Genomic DNA, 15061 nt, shown 5'->3' with positions numbered 1-15061 from the left:
TTTTATGGGGTGATGGACAGATGAGTTGAATTCGTTTATAATAAAATTGTTGTGATTGGTTGCAGAACTACCCGACTCTCTGTCAGAGCTACCGCTCTCCCTTTCTGTGTTGGTGAGACTGTGCTCAAAGTTCCAATAGCTCCATCTGTGTGGCCCTCCCTCTATGTATACCACGCTGGCATTGAATTTTGAACAAGTTATTGTCTACACTAGCCTTTCTAGGTTTCATCAGTGAAAAGCTTTCTTCCAACAACATTTTTCTGCAGTCCGAGACCAAAGGATATGTTTGGCTTACCCTGTAAGAGCTCCGTGATATCAGCATGGCATTACCTCACCGTGTCATGCAGTCTTTATGGAAATTGAAAGCCTGTAACTAGATTTCTCTTGAAATATGCGGGTCTCTGTTAGGCTGCAGGAATTTAAACGCTCCTGGAGTCTAATCTACTGCTAGTCTGCGGCATTTCCTTCTTATTCTGCTGGAGAGGATACTGGGTAATGAGTCCACTCTGTTGTTTGCTCTCTTTCTTAGAAATCTCACGTAAAATGGCAGGATCGCCTTCCTCTTACTCTATATGTGAACGTGTGCGAGAATCCTGTGCGAGCATTAAATATGCAGGGAGCTCTGCTGCATAAATCGTCCTCACTCTCTCGACTTAGTTGAGCACACAGTCCCGAATAATCACAAAATGCATTTTAAGCTTGAGCTGGAGTACTGGTATGAGGAGCTTACACTGTGGATCAGAAGCTTTTCTGAGGGTTTCCTTTTGGTTTTTACTGGAGAGGAGGACAGAGAGTTTACACGTTCTACCAGTCTAACCCGCGAGGAAGAGGATGAAAACTAGATATAACGCACGAGGTGAGCTGGAAACCGAGAAGCTGCACTAGTCGTGCTCACGCAATGTTCGGCTGATCAATGACCGACAACTTTCACTGAGTTTTGGAGCACATGCAAAGAACTGCATTGTTTGTTGGATTGGGAAGCAGGATGCTGTGAAATGCAGATGGATGGCATTAAGACGGATTTCCGAGGAGGATGGAGCACTGGAGAACGTGATATGGAGGGGAAGGAGGAGGAGGAGGAGGAGGAGGAAGACAGAACGAGGAGGAAGGAGAAGACGGAGGAAGATTTAAGGGCGAACTGTCAGGATGGTTTGCTCATTGACAGGCGACTTTTGAGTCCTTTTGAAATAGGTGCGACAAGCCAAGAAACACTAAAAAAAAGGCCACAAACCAGCCAAAAACGTTAATCTAAATCACAGGATTTGATTTAAAACACATATAAAATGTCTATTATTATTATTACTATTCAGGAAATAACTCTTTGTTTAACAAATTATTTTGTTTTTAACTTTTGAATGAGCCTACATATTTAAGTTTTAGATTTTTGAGTTTAAAAACATTAATCTTCTGATTTGTGTATATTAAAATAAATTTCCCTTTTTTTGCAGCACTGCCCCCAAGTTGGAAAAAAAAGCCCAAACCAGCAGGTATGAAGAGCTGGAAAAGTCAGCCTAAGGAGACTATTCTGGTTTTTGTATTTACAAATTAGTTTGTGTTTTCATGTCTGTCATTTTCAGTTGTGCTCTGTGTCACAAAAACATTAAAAATGTGTTTTATGGACACAAATCTATTAATGCGGTCAATACAATAATCTCAGCTTCAGGCTATTTTTAGCAATTTTACCATGGCTCCATGAAACATATTGTCGTATTAAGTTTTGTTTATTAATGACTGCATGTATTTAGGATTTAATCTAAAACCTCATAACAGGCCTCCGTGAACTGGATGGCAGTATATGGGAGAATAATCTGACGCACTATTACATTTTGAGTGAGTGCACAGGAGAAACCAGGCCTTGCCCTTTGATTTCCTATTTGATCTTCCAACACACACAGGTGGCTTATCAAAAATGTTTCCATGTGGAAAGTGTTTCACAGCCACCACTGCTTATACCTCTGAATCAAATCAAAGCGAGAGGGGCTATGGCTCCTTTAAATGAACAATCTAACAGGGAAGGGTGTGAATAATGAACTGTAAAATTTGGATGCCAACAAGGAGGAGCGGCAAAGCTCTGTGTGTGTTGGTAAGATCGAGACATTAGAGCCGGAAGGACACCAGTGATCTTATTGATAGACACAGTTATATATTGGTTTTCAGCTGTCCAGCTGTGCATCAGTACTGTTTTCACAAATACGGAATATTAATGTGGACTGATTAATTACTGAAACAAGTGAAGCTTTAGCAAACATTTCAGTTTTAGATGACATGAACAGTGTGATTTGCTACAATCTCAAAAAACTGGTGTGAGGGAGAAGCCGTTCAACCATAAGATTGTCCATTTATTTTGTCCTCGCTCTATATCAAGAAGTCAACCTGAAATGTTTCCCTGCAGCTCGTATCCAGAATCTCATTGTTTCAGCTACGAGCGAAATGATCGTTGGTGAGAGTGGTAAAGGTTGAATTCAACTGTATAAGTGATTCACTTGCAACTCGAAAGAAGCAAGGACAATAGTGCATATATAGGGCTATACACCTATCAGGCGTAACATTATGACCACCTTCCTAATACTGCAGAGGTCTCCCTTGTGCCTCCAAGGGACATCAGAGGATGGACATGGTCCCTGTGAGGGGGTCTTGTGGTGTCTGGTAACAAGATGATGTAAGTGGGGTCCTTTGGCCTCTGTGGATCTCTGTGTTGAGTCCAGGTCAACACCTTGTGATGTTCTTCAAGTTGTTCCTAAAGCGTTTTTGTGTGTGTGCACCCGTGTCAGGCTGCATCCTGCTGGAGATGTCTGCTGCCATCAAGGAGTTTCATTGCTGTGGGGTGGGGGTGCCTGGTCTGGTCTCGGTGAGTGGTACATGTCTAAGTAACATGACAGGTCCAGAAGTTTCCCGACAGAACATTTCATTATTGCCAGATGGTCAGTGTTACTTAATTCTCCTGTCAGTGGTCATAATGTTTTGCCTCATTGGTGTATCTCGGCATTGTTGTTCAGGGTAGCTCATATATCCTCCTCCAGGGGTTTTGGAAAACTTGCCACAGTTCTTCTGAGGACTTCTTTTAATCTCAGACTCACGTTAAATGACCAGGGCATTGTGGGGACCACCTCATCTGTTGCAGGACTCCTTGTTATTCTTATGGCCAAAGGTGGCTTTTCAGTTTAGACTCACCATCTTGGCGTACAATGAATCTGGGATCAATCACAAGCCTCACCTTGCAGGATTCTTTGATGGAAAAAAACAAACCAAAAAAAGCGTTTTCAAAGCTTGCACGATTCTATGTTTATTCACATGTGCGTGCAATGAATTTATTTGCACTTTCCAGTGTGAAACAGTTTGTTTTGGTCAAGTAAGACTGACATGCTTGCTTAAGATAATTAGTACATCAGTTTTACAGTGTGATGATGTGAGTGTGCTGGCCAGCACTGTGTGGTTTTATTTTTAGTCAATCAGAAAGTTACTCATGGAAATGGACAATGGTCACAATGCAATGGTAACAGTTACTTAAGTGATGCTATTATTTATTTTGGCCGTTGGCCTGATGGTTGGATGAAAATACTGGTACGGGGGTGAAACTGAATTTGTCACTTGGTGGCCATGATGACACTGAAGAGTAAGAGACACACATTCAGAGTAGCAAACAGAAATCCAGGCAAACTCATATTTGTAGTGTCATGCCAGAGAAAAGAGACAAGAGAAAGAGAAGGGAAGGAAGGAGGGATAGGTGAAGAAATGTCTTGATGCCAAGTCTTAATAAAGTCAAAGCTAGAGTTACAGAAGGAGCTAAAATGGGGAAGCAGACATATGAATGCATTTTAAGAGAGGGCATGCAGCAGCAAGCTTTTTGACAGATGCATGGACAAGGACTCGAATAGTTACATTTGAAAATGTTGTGAAATTAATCTAAAGTTGAAGTTGTCTTCAGTTGGACTAATCACATTTAAGTTTAAAGTTTATTGTCTAGTTTTCATGTGATAATTGTCCCTGCTAACAAGTTATACCTCTCTGCTACTGTACTTTACTATTAAAGTTCAGTTCACTGCATAATTCATTTTTAATAACACATTTACCGTCAATGCTTTGGTCCATGGAAGCCATTAAAGAACATTTTATTTCTGTGATGTGTGGAGTGGTATGTTGTCAGCTGTTTTCCTCCAATTACTTCCACTAGCAAGTGAACTAATTACTCCAACTAAATTCTCAGTTGACACAGTGTGTTGGCGTTTTCTAACTTAACTCAATGTTTTACTATAGGAATCTCATAGTCAGGACCAACTATGGAAGCTCCAATGACATGAATGGGTACAATTCTGGCAAAGCTAGCTATCCCGCACACTGCTACCCAAGGCCCAGAGGGAACCATGCTAGACCAGTATGATGGTAAGAGGCTCCTAAAAGATCTGCCTTCAGCTAAACAGCTTTTAACCAAACTGACAGCAGACTTAAATCCCTTTGGGCGACTCATTTGCCAGGGATTCTGAACGGACGTGTGGACTTGCTCTCCGGGGTGAACCTGCTGTGCAGCGAGTGGAAACTTCATCTTCACATGGTGCCGCAGATATGGAGGAGCTTGGGTCAGGCTGCGATAGATCACTTCAGCTCACAAGAAAACACCCTCTGCTAACGGCTCAATGGAGTAAACAAGTACTGCCGTTGACCATCCGTAGCCGAAAATTCTGCTTTATGTTTTACCGCCTTTTAGCCTGATCTCTCCACTTCTGACCAGAATGAGAGGGAGGGAGGGCAGGATTTATTACTGATACCGTCCCTTTTCAGGCTTTGCATCATCATCATCATCATCCAACCTGGGCAATCCAATCAAACAAACAAACGGCCAGTTTTTAGCACCTGTGGAAACACCTGGCATTAAAAAGCATTTACACATGCGTCCCCAGCTAACTCTTCAGATCCAAGATCAGTTTTGCAAATAAACACAGACAGGAGCTTTTACAATATTCTACTGCGCCCCAAATTATCTGAGGTCCCACCTTCATTCTACAGGAGGAAAGGTGGCTTAACACACTCTGTGTTGGCGATGGGGATGTACATGGACAGAACAGCTAAAGTAAAAAAGGCACAATCAGTATTTTTGTTTCCTGGATGCAGTTCGTGTGGTTTGTCAGGATGCCACATCTACGGCTTCAGTTTCAGAGGACCAGTGAGCAGGAGCAGGATAACATTTAGGTTTTAGTCCTTCAACAAAAAGAAACAGTTTGTTGGCTGTGTGTTTTACTGAGAATATACTGAAATTGAAAATTGTATCTATTATTTTTATTATTAATTAGATATCTAGGATCTTTTCATATGTTATGGATCAAATGCATTGTTATTTACAGTCTCCTCATGCATTTTAGTTTCTTTGCTTTTTCTTGTTTTAAGTCTGTTTTGGGCAATTTACTTGAAGGCCTTTTCTGCTGTTTAAAGAATCTTGAGACCATTTGTATTGTAATTGATGCTGCATAAATAAAACTGAATTGAATTGTTAACAACAATCAAGCAAGCAATTTCCAAAATTAGTATCATTAGTGAACCGAAATGATAAATTAGAACCCTTGCAAACATGCAGTATCTGACCAACAGTTTATACCACAAGTTAGCATATCCACATATCAAACACTTGGGCTCGGGCTTCATTTCTCTCCTCTAGCAGTTCACTCCCCCTCAAAGTCTGAACTCTTCAACGTTCTGCTGGTATTAATGGTCCAGCGGTAGGAGAGCTGTAAACACAACTATTTAGTTATCGTGGAGAGTCTAGGTTTCAAGCAGGAGAGAATGGTTGAAACGGTGGGTGCCTGGGGTGAGCCATGCTTTTAATTTAGCCAAGACAGTAAAACCGTGATGGGCATGCTGGAGAGGACATTATGAGAATGATGCAAAATTTTGTGGAGTGAGCACAAACTCTGAAGTCAGAGATACCGTGGATACAACTTACGTAAAACAGATAAATAAATAAATTATATATATAATCCCCCTCTACCAAGAAAGTTGTCTACATGACATAGTAGAAGTATATTGTTTTTTAAGGTGCATAGTTATTGTGCAGTAGGTAACTTAATGGGAGAGAAGACAGGAAGCAAATTATAACTATCATTAATTAATCCTTTAAGGAAGATGGGTGGGATTTAATGAGTATCAGTATCTTTTTTTTTTTATTTCCACCCACTCCTTTTCGAATATGTAGATTCAATTCTAAATTGTTAGAATATTTATTTTGCATTTTGCTTATTATTTGCTACAACTATGTATGCTTTTATAATAGTCTTATTTCAATTTTGAAATATTTTCCTTATTTACATATTTAAATTAAACTTCTCATTCAACATTCATTTAATGTATTTATAAAAAGTCTGCTCTGCTAAATAAAAAGAAGGGTGTACAATGTGGACAACAAGGCTGATGCCCTGGCTGCAAATGAAATGGTAATTATAATCCCTTTTCTTCAAGTAGGTTTGAAATCGCTTACTCATCTCAAACTTGCTGGAAAATATAAATGAATTACACTCGAAATCTCAACACCTACAACGTGATTTGACTCCGCACTGTTCCTGCCAACAACGTCAATTTCTCAGTCGCATCACAAACATAATCCCTTTCTGGTGGGGAAATTTGTCATTTGTGCGCAGAACTCGTAATTAGCTTTGGGACATGCTCACTTCACAAAATTTCAGAGAAGCAGGCGGCGTAGAGCAATATCTAATGTTGCACATGTATGTAGAAGCATCGGGGGATGGGGTGGGGTGGGGTGGTGGCTGGGGTGGCGGTCGATGGGAGTGGAAGGAGGGAGGGGGGGCGGGGTAGTTGCACTGTTGGGGTTGGGATCCTGAGAGAGAGAGAGGCCGGGACGGGCCTGAGGCGCCAAGCGAGATGCCGGCGCAGCACGGCTCCAGTCTGCCAGGCCTTGCCTTTAGGAGAGTAGAGAGTGAAAAAACCAACCTTCCCGTTGATCTGAGTGGTGACATTTGGATTGTTTTTTTGGATGGCAGGTGCAATGATGATGGAGGGATTTCAGATAAAGTAAGAAGGAAAAAAATAAACAACGAGAGGGGCAAAATAAGGAGTGGGAGGAAGAAGACAAGGAGAAACAGAGAGAGTAAAACAGGCAAATATCTGCTTATCCGTGAAGGAGTGGGAAAAAAATCACAGTGGAGATAATAGTCTGTGCAGAAGTGGCAAAAAACAGACACACACACACCATATGGCATGTCACATTACAGTTCACACCTGCCACAGACACACACACACACACACAAAGCAAAAGGCCATCAATGATACATCCCCACATAAACACAATAAGACACATGGCGAGGTGTGAAATATACGGCACCACTCCAGCGTTTCCAGGCAGCGTCCACGCACATACTGCAGGACACACCCACTTTCCAGTCCTTTCCCTGTCATTAACTTTCTAGCGTTTGAGCCCCGCGGAGCCCCGTGAATTAAGGCTTGCTGACAACCAGACCTCATTAAGCACTCAAAGCAGACAGCGTGTTACTGCTGCTCATTGACTGTGGGGGGAACTGAGCCACGGCGCCCGTGAAATCAATGAGCACATAATCATGTCTCTAACAGGATTAATCAAACTCACCTTGGAAATGTGTACACCTTTTGCCCAATACAGACTGAGAGCAGATTCATTTCATTGGACGGACAGCTGATAAACTGACGCTGCATTAAAGATGGAAACTGAGTGCATGGACGCTGTCTTGTTGGTCCACTTAGGCGATAAGAGATGAGAAGAGAAGTCTGGGACTGATTACATTTACATGGACTTCTAACTAACTAACTAAATCCATTCTCACTCAGTGTACCTTAAAGCAGAATTTGAATCCCAGAAGTGTAATCTCATGTAATGCACTTTTAGAAGTAAAGGGACAAAATCAACAGTTCTTGTTTTTGAATGTTAAGAAAATATATATGTATCTTCTCCATTTAAATAATTTCAGTCAGAAATTCCCACCTTATTTTTCCACATATAAGATAGAGTATCCCGGGGGCTGAATGCTTTAAACCTACTTACATAACCTCTTTACTTGGCACACCCTTTTTTTTTTTTTTTTCTTTACAGTGCATATTTTGTCATGCAGCAGTCAAATGATCCATGAAAGCTGGTGGATACTGAGTTGAAAGCAATTAGCTGTAGCACTTAGTGTTAACACTTAGTAGTAAAGTAAAGCATTTTTTTTTTTTATCTAATTCTCTCTATTTATATCGGTTCCCCATCAAGAAATATTATCAGAGATTCCAATCACATAAGTGTTCATATGGAACACTTGAGTCAAGTATCAGCAATGTGTACTATTTGATAACCTCATTCATTTTTAACAGCTAAGTGGGCCAGAGAACAGAGTCTGTATTCCAAGTAAAGTCTCTCACAACTGTCTAAAAAACTGTCTCTTATGAGTCCCAGAAAAAAAAAAAAAAAAAAGCAAAGTGCATTAAACAGTGAAAACCAGCTGTCTTCATCCTTCAAGAATATGCATTTCTAAGACATGGACAGAAACATACCGTCTATCTGTCTTACTGATCCTTGGGTGGAATAGACTCGTGTACTGAGGCACCAAATACAGTGAAGGAAAAGACAGGCAAAAAAAAAAATAAATGAAGAGGAAAAACAAACAGGAGACACACACTTCAGCAACATATTTCTAACATATGTTGTAGTGACTGGAGCTTCAGTGTGAGATGGAAATGGAAACATGTACCGACACACCTAGAGGAATTACAGGTTATAGCAATACAAACAGAACCTTGATAAAAAAGAAAAGAAAACACAGACATAACAAGTCATATGATTCACATTTTGACTTTGTTGGCTACGGCTGCATTCGGTTTGGTTTAGTGGAGGATGCCTAAAGCAATATATATATATTTTTATTTATTTAACATGATCAAAAAATTAGTCATATATCCAAATATTAGGCAAGTTTCCTTCATGGCCGCGTTCTTGGCTCGTATTATTATCGGATCAAAAAGCAAAGTGACGAACAAGAAAAGACGGAGAATCCATCCTTGTTCTGTTCAGAAAGGCAATCTACAGGCCAGCTGATATGAGGCTTCTGGGGTCAGAGTTTGACAATTCATTAGCATTTTATCAAAGGTTATGTAACACTACTGAGGAAAGAGAAAGGAATACATATACTCCTGCACAGTAAGAACTCGCTGGTCTGCACAGCAGGTCTATCCTGCATCGCACATACATCTCCTCCAGTTAAATTAAATCTACAAACCTCTTTGAGAGGCTAAATACGATCCTTAAAGTAGGATAAAAATATGATTTATTTGGATTGTTGCCTACAGAAGCGCTGAGCGGCCATGCATTCACATACTTTTTTTTTTTCTGTTTTCCCGCGATAACGAGTTAATTTCCTCTGTTTTCAGTTTTCTCTCGAGTTAATTATCTCGTTATCTCAGGAAAACAACGTTTTTTTTCCTCAAGATCTCGATATATTCAATTCGAGAGAGTTCCACTGACTGATGGATGCTCTTAACACTATAATGTAGTAAAATAAGAGCCTAAAGTAATGGGTCTAATGTAAGGTGAGCCATTTGTTTTGTGGGCCATTTGTTTTGTGCTTTAATGTGTCCTTGATAACGATTCCTTGGTAAGTTTCTGGAGATCTCGAGGAAATAAAGCTCCACTTTCTCAAGATGACGAGATAATTAAGTCATTATGATGGGAAAATATTATGTATGAATGCATGGCCGCTTAGGGCTTCCATAGATGTCCAGTAGTCGAGACTGATGAAATTTTTCTCACTTCTATGTGAGGTAGACGGTATCACATTTGTACGTAACCTACTGCGAGCCAGTTATACTAGTGCGCTCATCAGACTGGCGCCGGATACTCAGCCGAGCTGATCTGGTACCTACACCGGCGCTATGTCTTTTTTTGCTAGTTGGATTAATTTTTGTTTCGACTTCCTGCTTCGCTTTCAATGTCGCCTTACAATGTTGCCGAAGAGGAGTCATATAAATGCTTATACGCTAGTACCAAACGGAGTAGTTTAATTTCTTTGACGCAGAAGCCTAAACATTAACATTGGGTATTTGCCTTATTTAGTATGCAGATATTTTTAAAACTTTGTTACGAGTGTGGGATTAAAATGGAGAAATGATTCACCTTTCATTTTAATTAATGAACTGACGTTGAGAACCTGATATTGGTTGAGGCTAAGTGAGTTGTTTGGCGTAAAGCTTTATGAGCAGCCCCAAGGCTCGATTTGACCCTCGTGGCTTATGTTGCAGTACATCCTTCAGACTGGAGGTCGCTTTGGGGGGAATTTCCTGGCTGTCTTCTCAATTATGGGATGTACGACTGCGAAGGTGTCAGCTTGTCTCTGTGGCAAGACTCCACATGCAAACCTCCACCTCCCCCAAAATAAAGAGGCAGAACCGTAGCCAACCTCTCCCTCACCCCTGACGAGTCAAAACAGCCCCCCCCCCCCCCCCCCCCCCCCCACCGCCACCCCCCATTACCCTGAGTTTAGGTAGGTCAGGCAAAGTAATGACGAGGAAGTGGAGCAAATTACATAAATCAGCACCAACAAGACAAAGACAAGACGCGAAGACAGAGAGAGAAAGAGAGAGGGAGAAGGAAATGACAGTGTGAGAGCGGAGACAGGCATCAACAGGTCTTTACTTTCGAGGCAGTCGAATCCAGAGAGCCAGTTTTCCAACTAGCGTTAGCGCGGCGGAGCAGGAGGTGACGAGAGGGGAGCAATTTGCCGGAGGCGCTGACCTGAATGGCAGCGGGAAGTGGTCGTTCGGGTTCAAGAGGGCTCTTACCTCGAACATAAAGGTTAGCTGGAGCCGAGTAGCGGGTCCCGGCGCTGTTGACTGCCACACACTCGTACTTGCCCTGGTCGGATTCCTCACTGTTCTCAATCTGAAGCGCTCCTGGGGAAGGGGGCCAAGATGTCACAGTTCAGAAAACGCACTAAGAACAGCGAAACACACACATATGCTGGATGCAGGCGGTAGAGTCATCAAACACTTCTACATCCTATTCGCAGATAGTCGTTCATAGCATGGATAAACCCAAAGTATGACCCAAATGATAACAACCCATTTGTTTTCTACTCTTATTATATAGAGCTACATTGCTGTATATCTAGTAATTCATCAGTGACTTATTCTTTGGCCTGAGCAAGATGGCCCTGGACTCCTGATCAAGCATCACGTTAACACAATGATAAACTTACAACAGCAATAAGGCTGAAGTTTTGAGGCAGGTGCATACATGTAGAAGCATATGCTACTAAATGTTGTACTAGCCCACATCTAAATAAATACTAATATTAAAATTGGTTGCAGCATTGTGGGATTACCTGAAAATCAAAAAACTTTATTGGTTACGCCAAAAACTGTCAGAGGCCGGACTTTGCCCCAATAGTTTACAGCAAAGTGTCCTTAGGTGGCGTAAGCACCGATTTGGATTTGCAAGACACGCAAAAGAAACATATAAAAATTGGAACATAACGTTAATGTAACGTTAATGTAACTAACTGTAACTGTGGCTCCTTTGGGTAGACCCTTACGCCTCCAAGCCCAGCCTCCTCCTCTAACAACTGCTCTAAAAACACAGAATACTTACCTGACAACATGATTTACATCCATTCATGCCAAAATGTCTTGTGATAATTTGTTAGCATGTATACACACTGCACTGTACTGTAATCATCAGCTGTTGCTGAGAGAGGTTAGGTTAGAGACAGAGAGCAAGGATGTACAATTAGTAACTAGGCAACATTATGCAGCAGATTAAGTGTGGATGCAATGTACACCATGCATAGCATAGCAGTGGACGATAGAAATATGAGAAATAAATTGCTTAAATGCACATATTTCAGAATGCAATCCTGAAATGCAACATGGGATGGGTTTTGTAGCACGATGTTAGGTGCTGGTGAACCAGTGGTTGCGAGAATGGCGCGCGTAGAAACATCCCCCTGTGGAGCTGGTGTCGACGGCGATGGAGGAGGAGGAGCAACCTTCATCCGGGATGCGACGTATGTGCCGGCACGCTTTCATTCTCTCTCTTTGCTCTCACGTACACAACATATCACAAAACCAAATGAAAATATGGTGATGAGAGTGTGTTTTTTTTCTTTTTTTTTCAAAACTCTTTAACTGCCTCCAATTGTGCGGCTGCAAAGGACAAACAGTCCAATGCTCACACTGCTTGTATACTTTTGTACGTCCCTTCTTTTCCATTGTGTGATGATTGTTCGTCTTATTGCACGCTCAGCAATTCAATTCAATTCCCGAGAACTGACAACAATGCAAAAGAAGCTGCAAGGCGCGTGATAAAAAGGCTACTCATTGCTGCTGGAGTAGGTGTTACTGTTAAGAGTACGAAGGCCTAAACACAAATGATACCTCACAATTTGAGTACTCAATACGGAAGCATGTGTTCCCTTTAGCTGCGTGCAGCACGTCGGTGTCTAACCACACACGTGGTAAGGAATCGAGCAAACAAACTCCCTTCCGCGGCCGGTAACATCTACACAAACTCAATTACCTCTTCAAACTGAGAGAAATGCAATGTCATGGGTAACTGTTAAAAAGGACATCATGCAAGTCAAAAGCTTTGTTGTGTACTTTGTCCATTTGCTGACTGGGTTCAGCCTGTCCATTGGGCTCACTTTGTAAATGTCAATTGGAACATGGGGTTGTGTGTCTACTAATTGGCCTCTGGTGTGTTTCCTCTGGGGTCCGAAACCAAAACAGATCATTCGGCAGGTCTGTGTGATAGCAGAGTTGTCATTCTAGAGTGAATCCAAAGAGGGCTGCTATCGATCCGCTGATCTTCGTGACTGTCGACAAAACAGCCAGTACAGGTAATCAGTATGCTCATCCTAAAAATGCAAACATGGCAACATCTGTTTGTCAGCATGTTGAATGTGTCATATACATTCATACATTCAACTGTGGTAGCGTATATTGATACGCCATATTGTGACAGTCAAATAAACTGTGAAAAGATAATATCATATATCTCAGTACACCACAGTCATATATACTGGATGATAATAATAATATTAATAATAATGCCTTGGATTTATAGCGCCTTATCATAGACAGGCAGACTGACGGAAACGTGGCTGCTAATCCGCACCAACGACCTCCCTGACCAACACCAACATCACTCACTTGCAGTCCTACACCCGTGGACTTCCCACTGGGAGCAAAGTGTCTTAACCAAGGACACAAAGGACACGGCAGGATCGAGTCTCCAACTTTTCCTTTATTGGACGGCAGCCCTACCTCCTGAGCTACTGCCACCCATGATGTGTGTGGTGTACAGCAGGATTGTTGTACCACATACGTATGCATGTGAGGCTGTAGTGAAACTGGATGAAACCAGCAGAAAACAGTAGGAGGAACCTGTGGAATAGTTGCTTGAGAAGCAGCTTAGGGACCAAGAAGTCACTGGCTCGTGGTGCGTCCCATTTACCTCGGAGGGCGGAATTTGGGAATGATGTCACACCGGAGTTAACGGCGTTTTAGTTGCAGAAGTCTGAAAACTAGAGAGCTGCATCCATGAAAGCACTTGTCGTGTCCGAATATAACTTGGAGTGCTCAATAATTACATTTTTCTTTTTTTTTTTTATTGCAGAGTGAAAATAAAGTTGTTTTTAATATTAGTGCTATAATGTTAAACTAAATTTAGGCTATTTAAGCTACACAAATTGTAAATGAAGAGAAATTTACTACATGAGGCAGAAATTTATAAAAATATTCAAAAGTTTTAATTTTTTAATTTAAATGTGGAAAAAAATACACTACTAATCAGTTTGCCACAGTGGTGTTTCACTCTGTTTTGGTTTTACCAGGCCGTTGTTTTTAGTTGTTATTAGCGTGACACTGTCGTGTCGTTCCCATGTAACAGATGAAAAACTTAAATTACGCTGTAAGAGCATTTCAACATATGTATGTGGAAAAATACTGTCTGTACGACCGATTCAGTGCAACGGAAACTAATCAAAAGAGCTAATAAACACAATATTACAGGACCTTCTAATTACTGTTTACACACGGGGCGGCCATCCTTGGTAACTGAACTTGGGGGTGGTGAGGATTCAATGACTTTCTGAATAGAAAAACTAACTTTGTTGGAAAATTCCAACTCGGAAAGTCTGATTTCTGAGCATAAATGGAACGCACCACTGATCCCCACTATGCCCATACGTAGCTGAGGAGCCTTGAGCAAGCACCTAAAATTCACCCAAGCTGCTCCCTGGGTGCCTTGCATGGCTGCCCACTACAAATGTGTATGTGTACATATATGTACATGGCACACAGAGCTGTACTGATGTGATTTTGAGGTGATCTTGGATAACGTGACACATTCAATCAAGAATACAATTTCAACTATGTTCAATGAGTGCGTGACCACCAGAGGTGAACCAGAGACCAATTTTCCGCGTCGAACGGAGGCGGCTGAACTCGCTCATAAAACGCAGCGTGTACCTGTCTCCAGATTTTATGTTTTTTTTTTTTCCGGGAGCATAAACACCTCCGAAAGGTTATGTGCTGAAGGCGGAGGATGTGTCGGAGCAGGCAAGGAGGACAGAGGGCTGGAAATGGGGACACACCGAGGTGGCAGGAGGAGGACTGGGGCGAAGGCGATGGAGGAGCGTGGGCAGTGAGGAGGAGGGGAGGATGAGTGGATGTGTCCTGTACCCAGCATTCTTACCTCTTATTGGTGTACCACCTGTGAGGTAATGTGAATGCAAATAAGATTGAAGATCACCGTTAGTATAGAGAAGATAGGTTATAAGTGACACAGAGAAAGGTAAGGGTAACATTAGATATAAGAAAGGTTTTCTAGTCTAGTTATGTTAATAATAATAATAATAACATCCATAAATATGATGTAAGATCATATTTAATGCTGAATAAATGAGTCCAGTTTTAGCTGAGACAAAAAAAAAAAAAACATCCATGGTGAAAACGTTTGACTTACGTTGCACCCAAGCACAAAATTATTTTAGTAATGTGTCATACCCCAGCTACAGCTGTGAGTCTACTTGCATTTGCAAGTTGCATTTGCATTATA

The 15061-nt window shown here is 41.5% G+C and overlaps 1 protein-coding gene across 29 annotated transcripts in view; it reads right to left on the bottom strand.

Moving 5' to 3' along the window:
- ptprfa (protein tyrosine phosphatase receptor type Fa) overlaps positions 1–15061 on the bottom strand; it is a 211834-nt gene that overhangs the window by 84628 nt on the left and 112145 nt on the right. For 15 of the 29 annotated variants that reach the window (XM_047588233.1, XM_047588235.1, XM_047588241.1 and 12 more), the window contains exons 6-8: positions 14699–14716; positions 10786–10896; positions 6934–6945 (exon numbers count right to left, since the gene is read on the bottom strand). In XM_047588233.1, the coding sequence (XP_047444189.1) occupies positions 6934–6945; positions 10786–10896; positions 14699–14716 (141 nt within the window). The remainder of the gene's footprint in view (positions 1–6933; positions 6946–10785; positions 10897–14698; positions 14717–15061) is intronic. The other 14 variants (XM_047588238.1, XM_047588240.1, XM_047588245.1 and 11 more) reach the window with 3 other exon arrangements.

Source organism: Mugil cephalus, chromosome 6 (genome assembly GCF_022458985.1).
Source record: "Mugil cephalus isolate CIBA_MC_2020 chromosome 6, CIBA_Mcephalus_1.1, whole genome shotgun sequence".
Classification (NCBI taxonomy): domain Eukaryota; kingdom Metazoa; phylum Chordata; class Actinopteri; order Mugiliformes; family Mugilidae; genus Mugil; species Mugil cephalus.
Note: the sequence above shows the minus strand (reverse complement) of the source record. Positions and strands in the feature narration are given on the sequence as shown.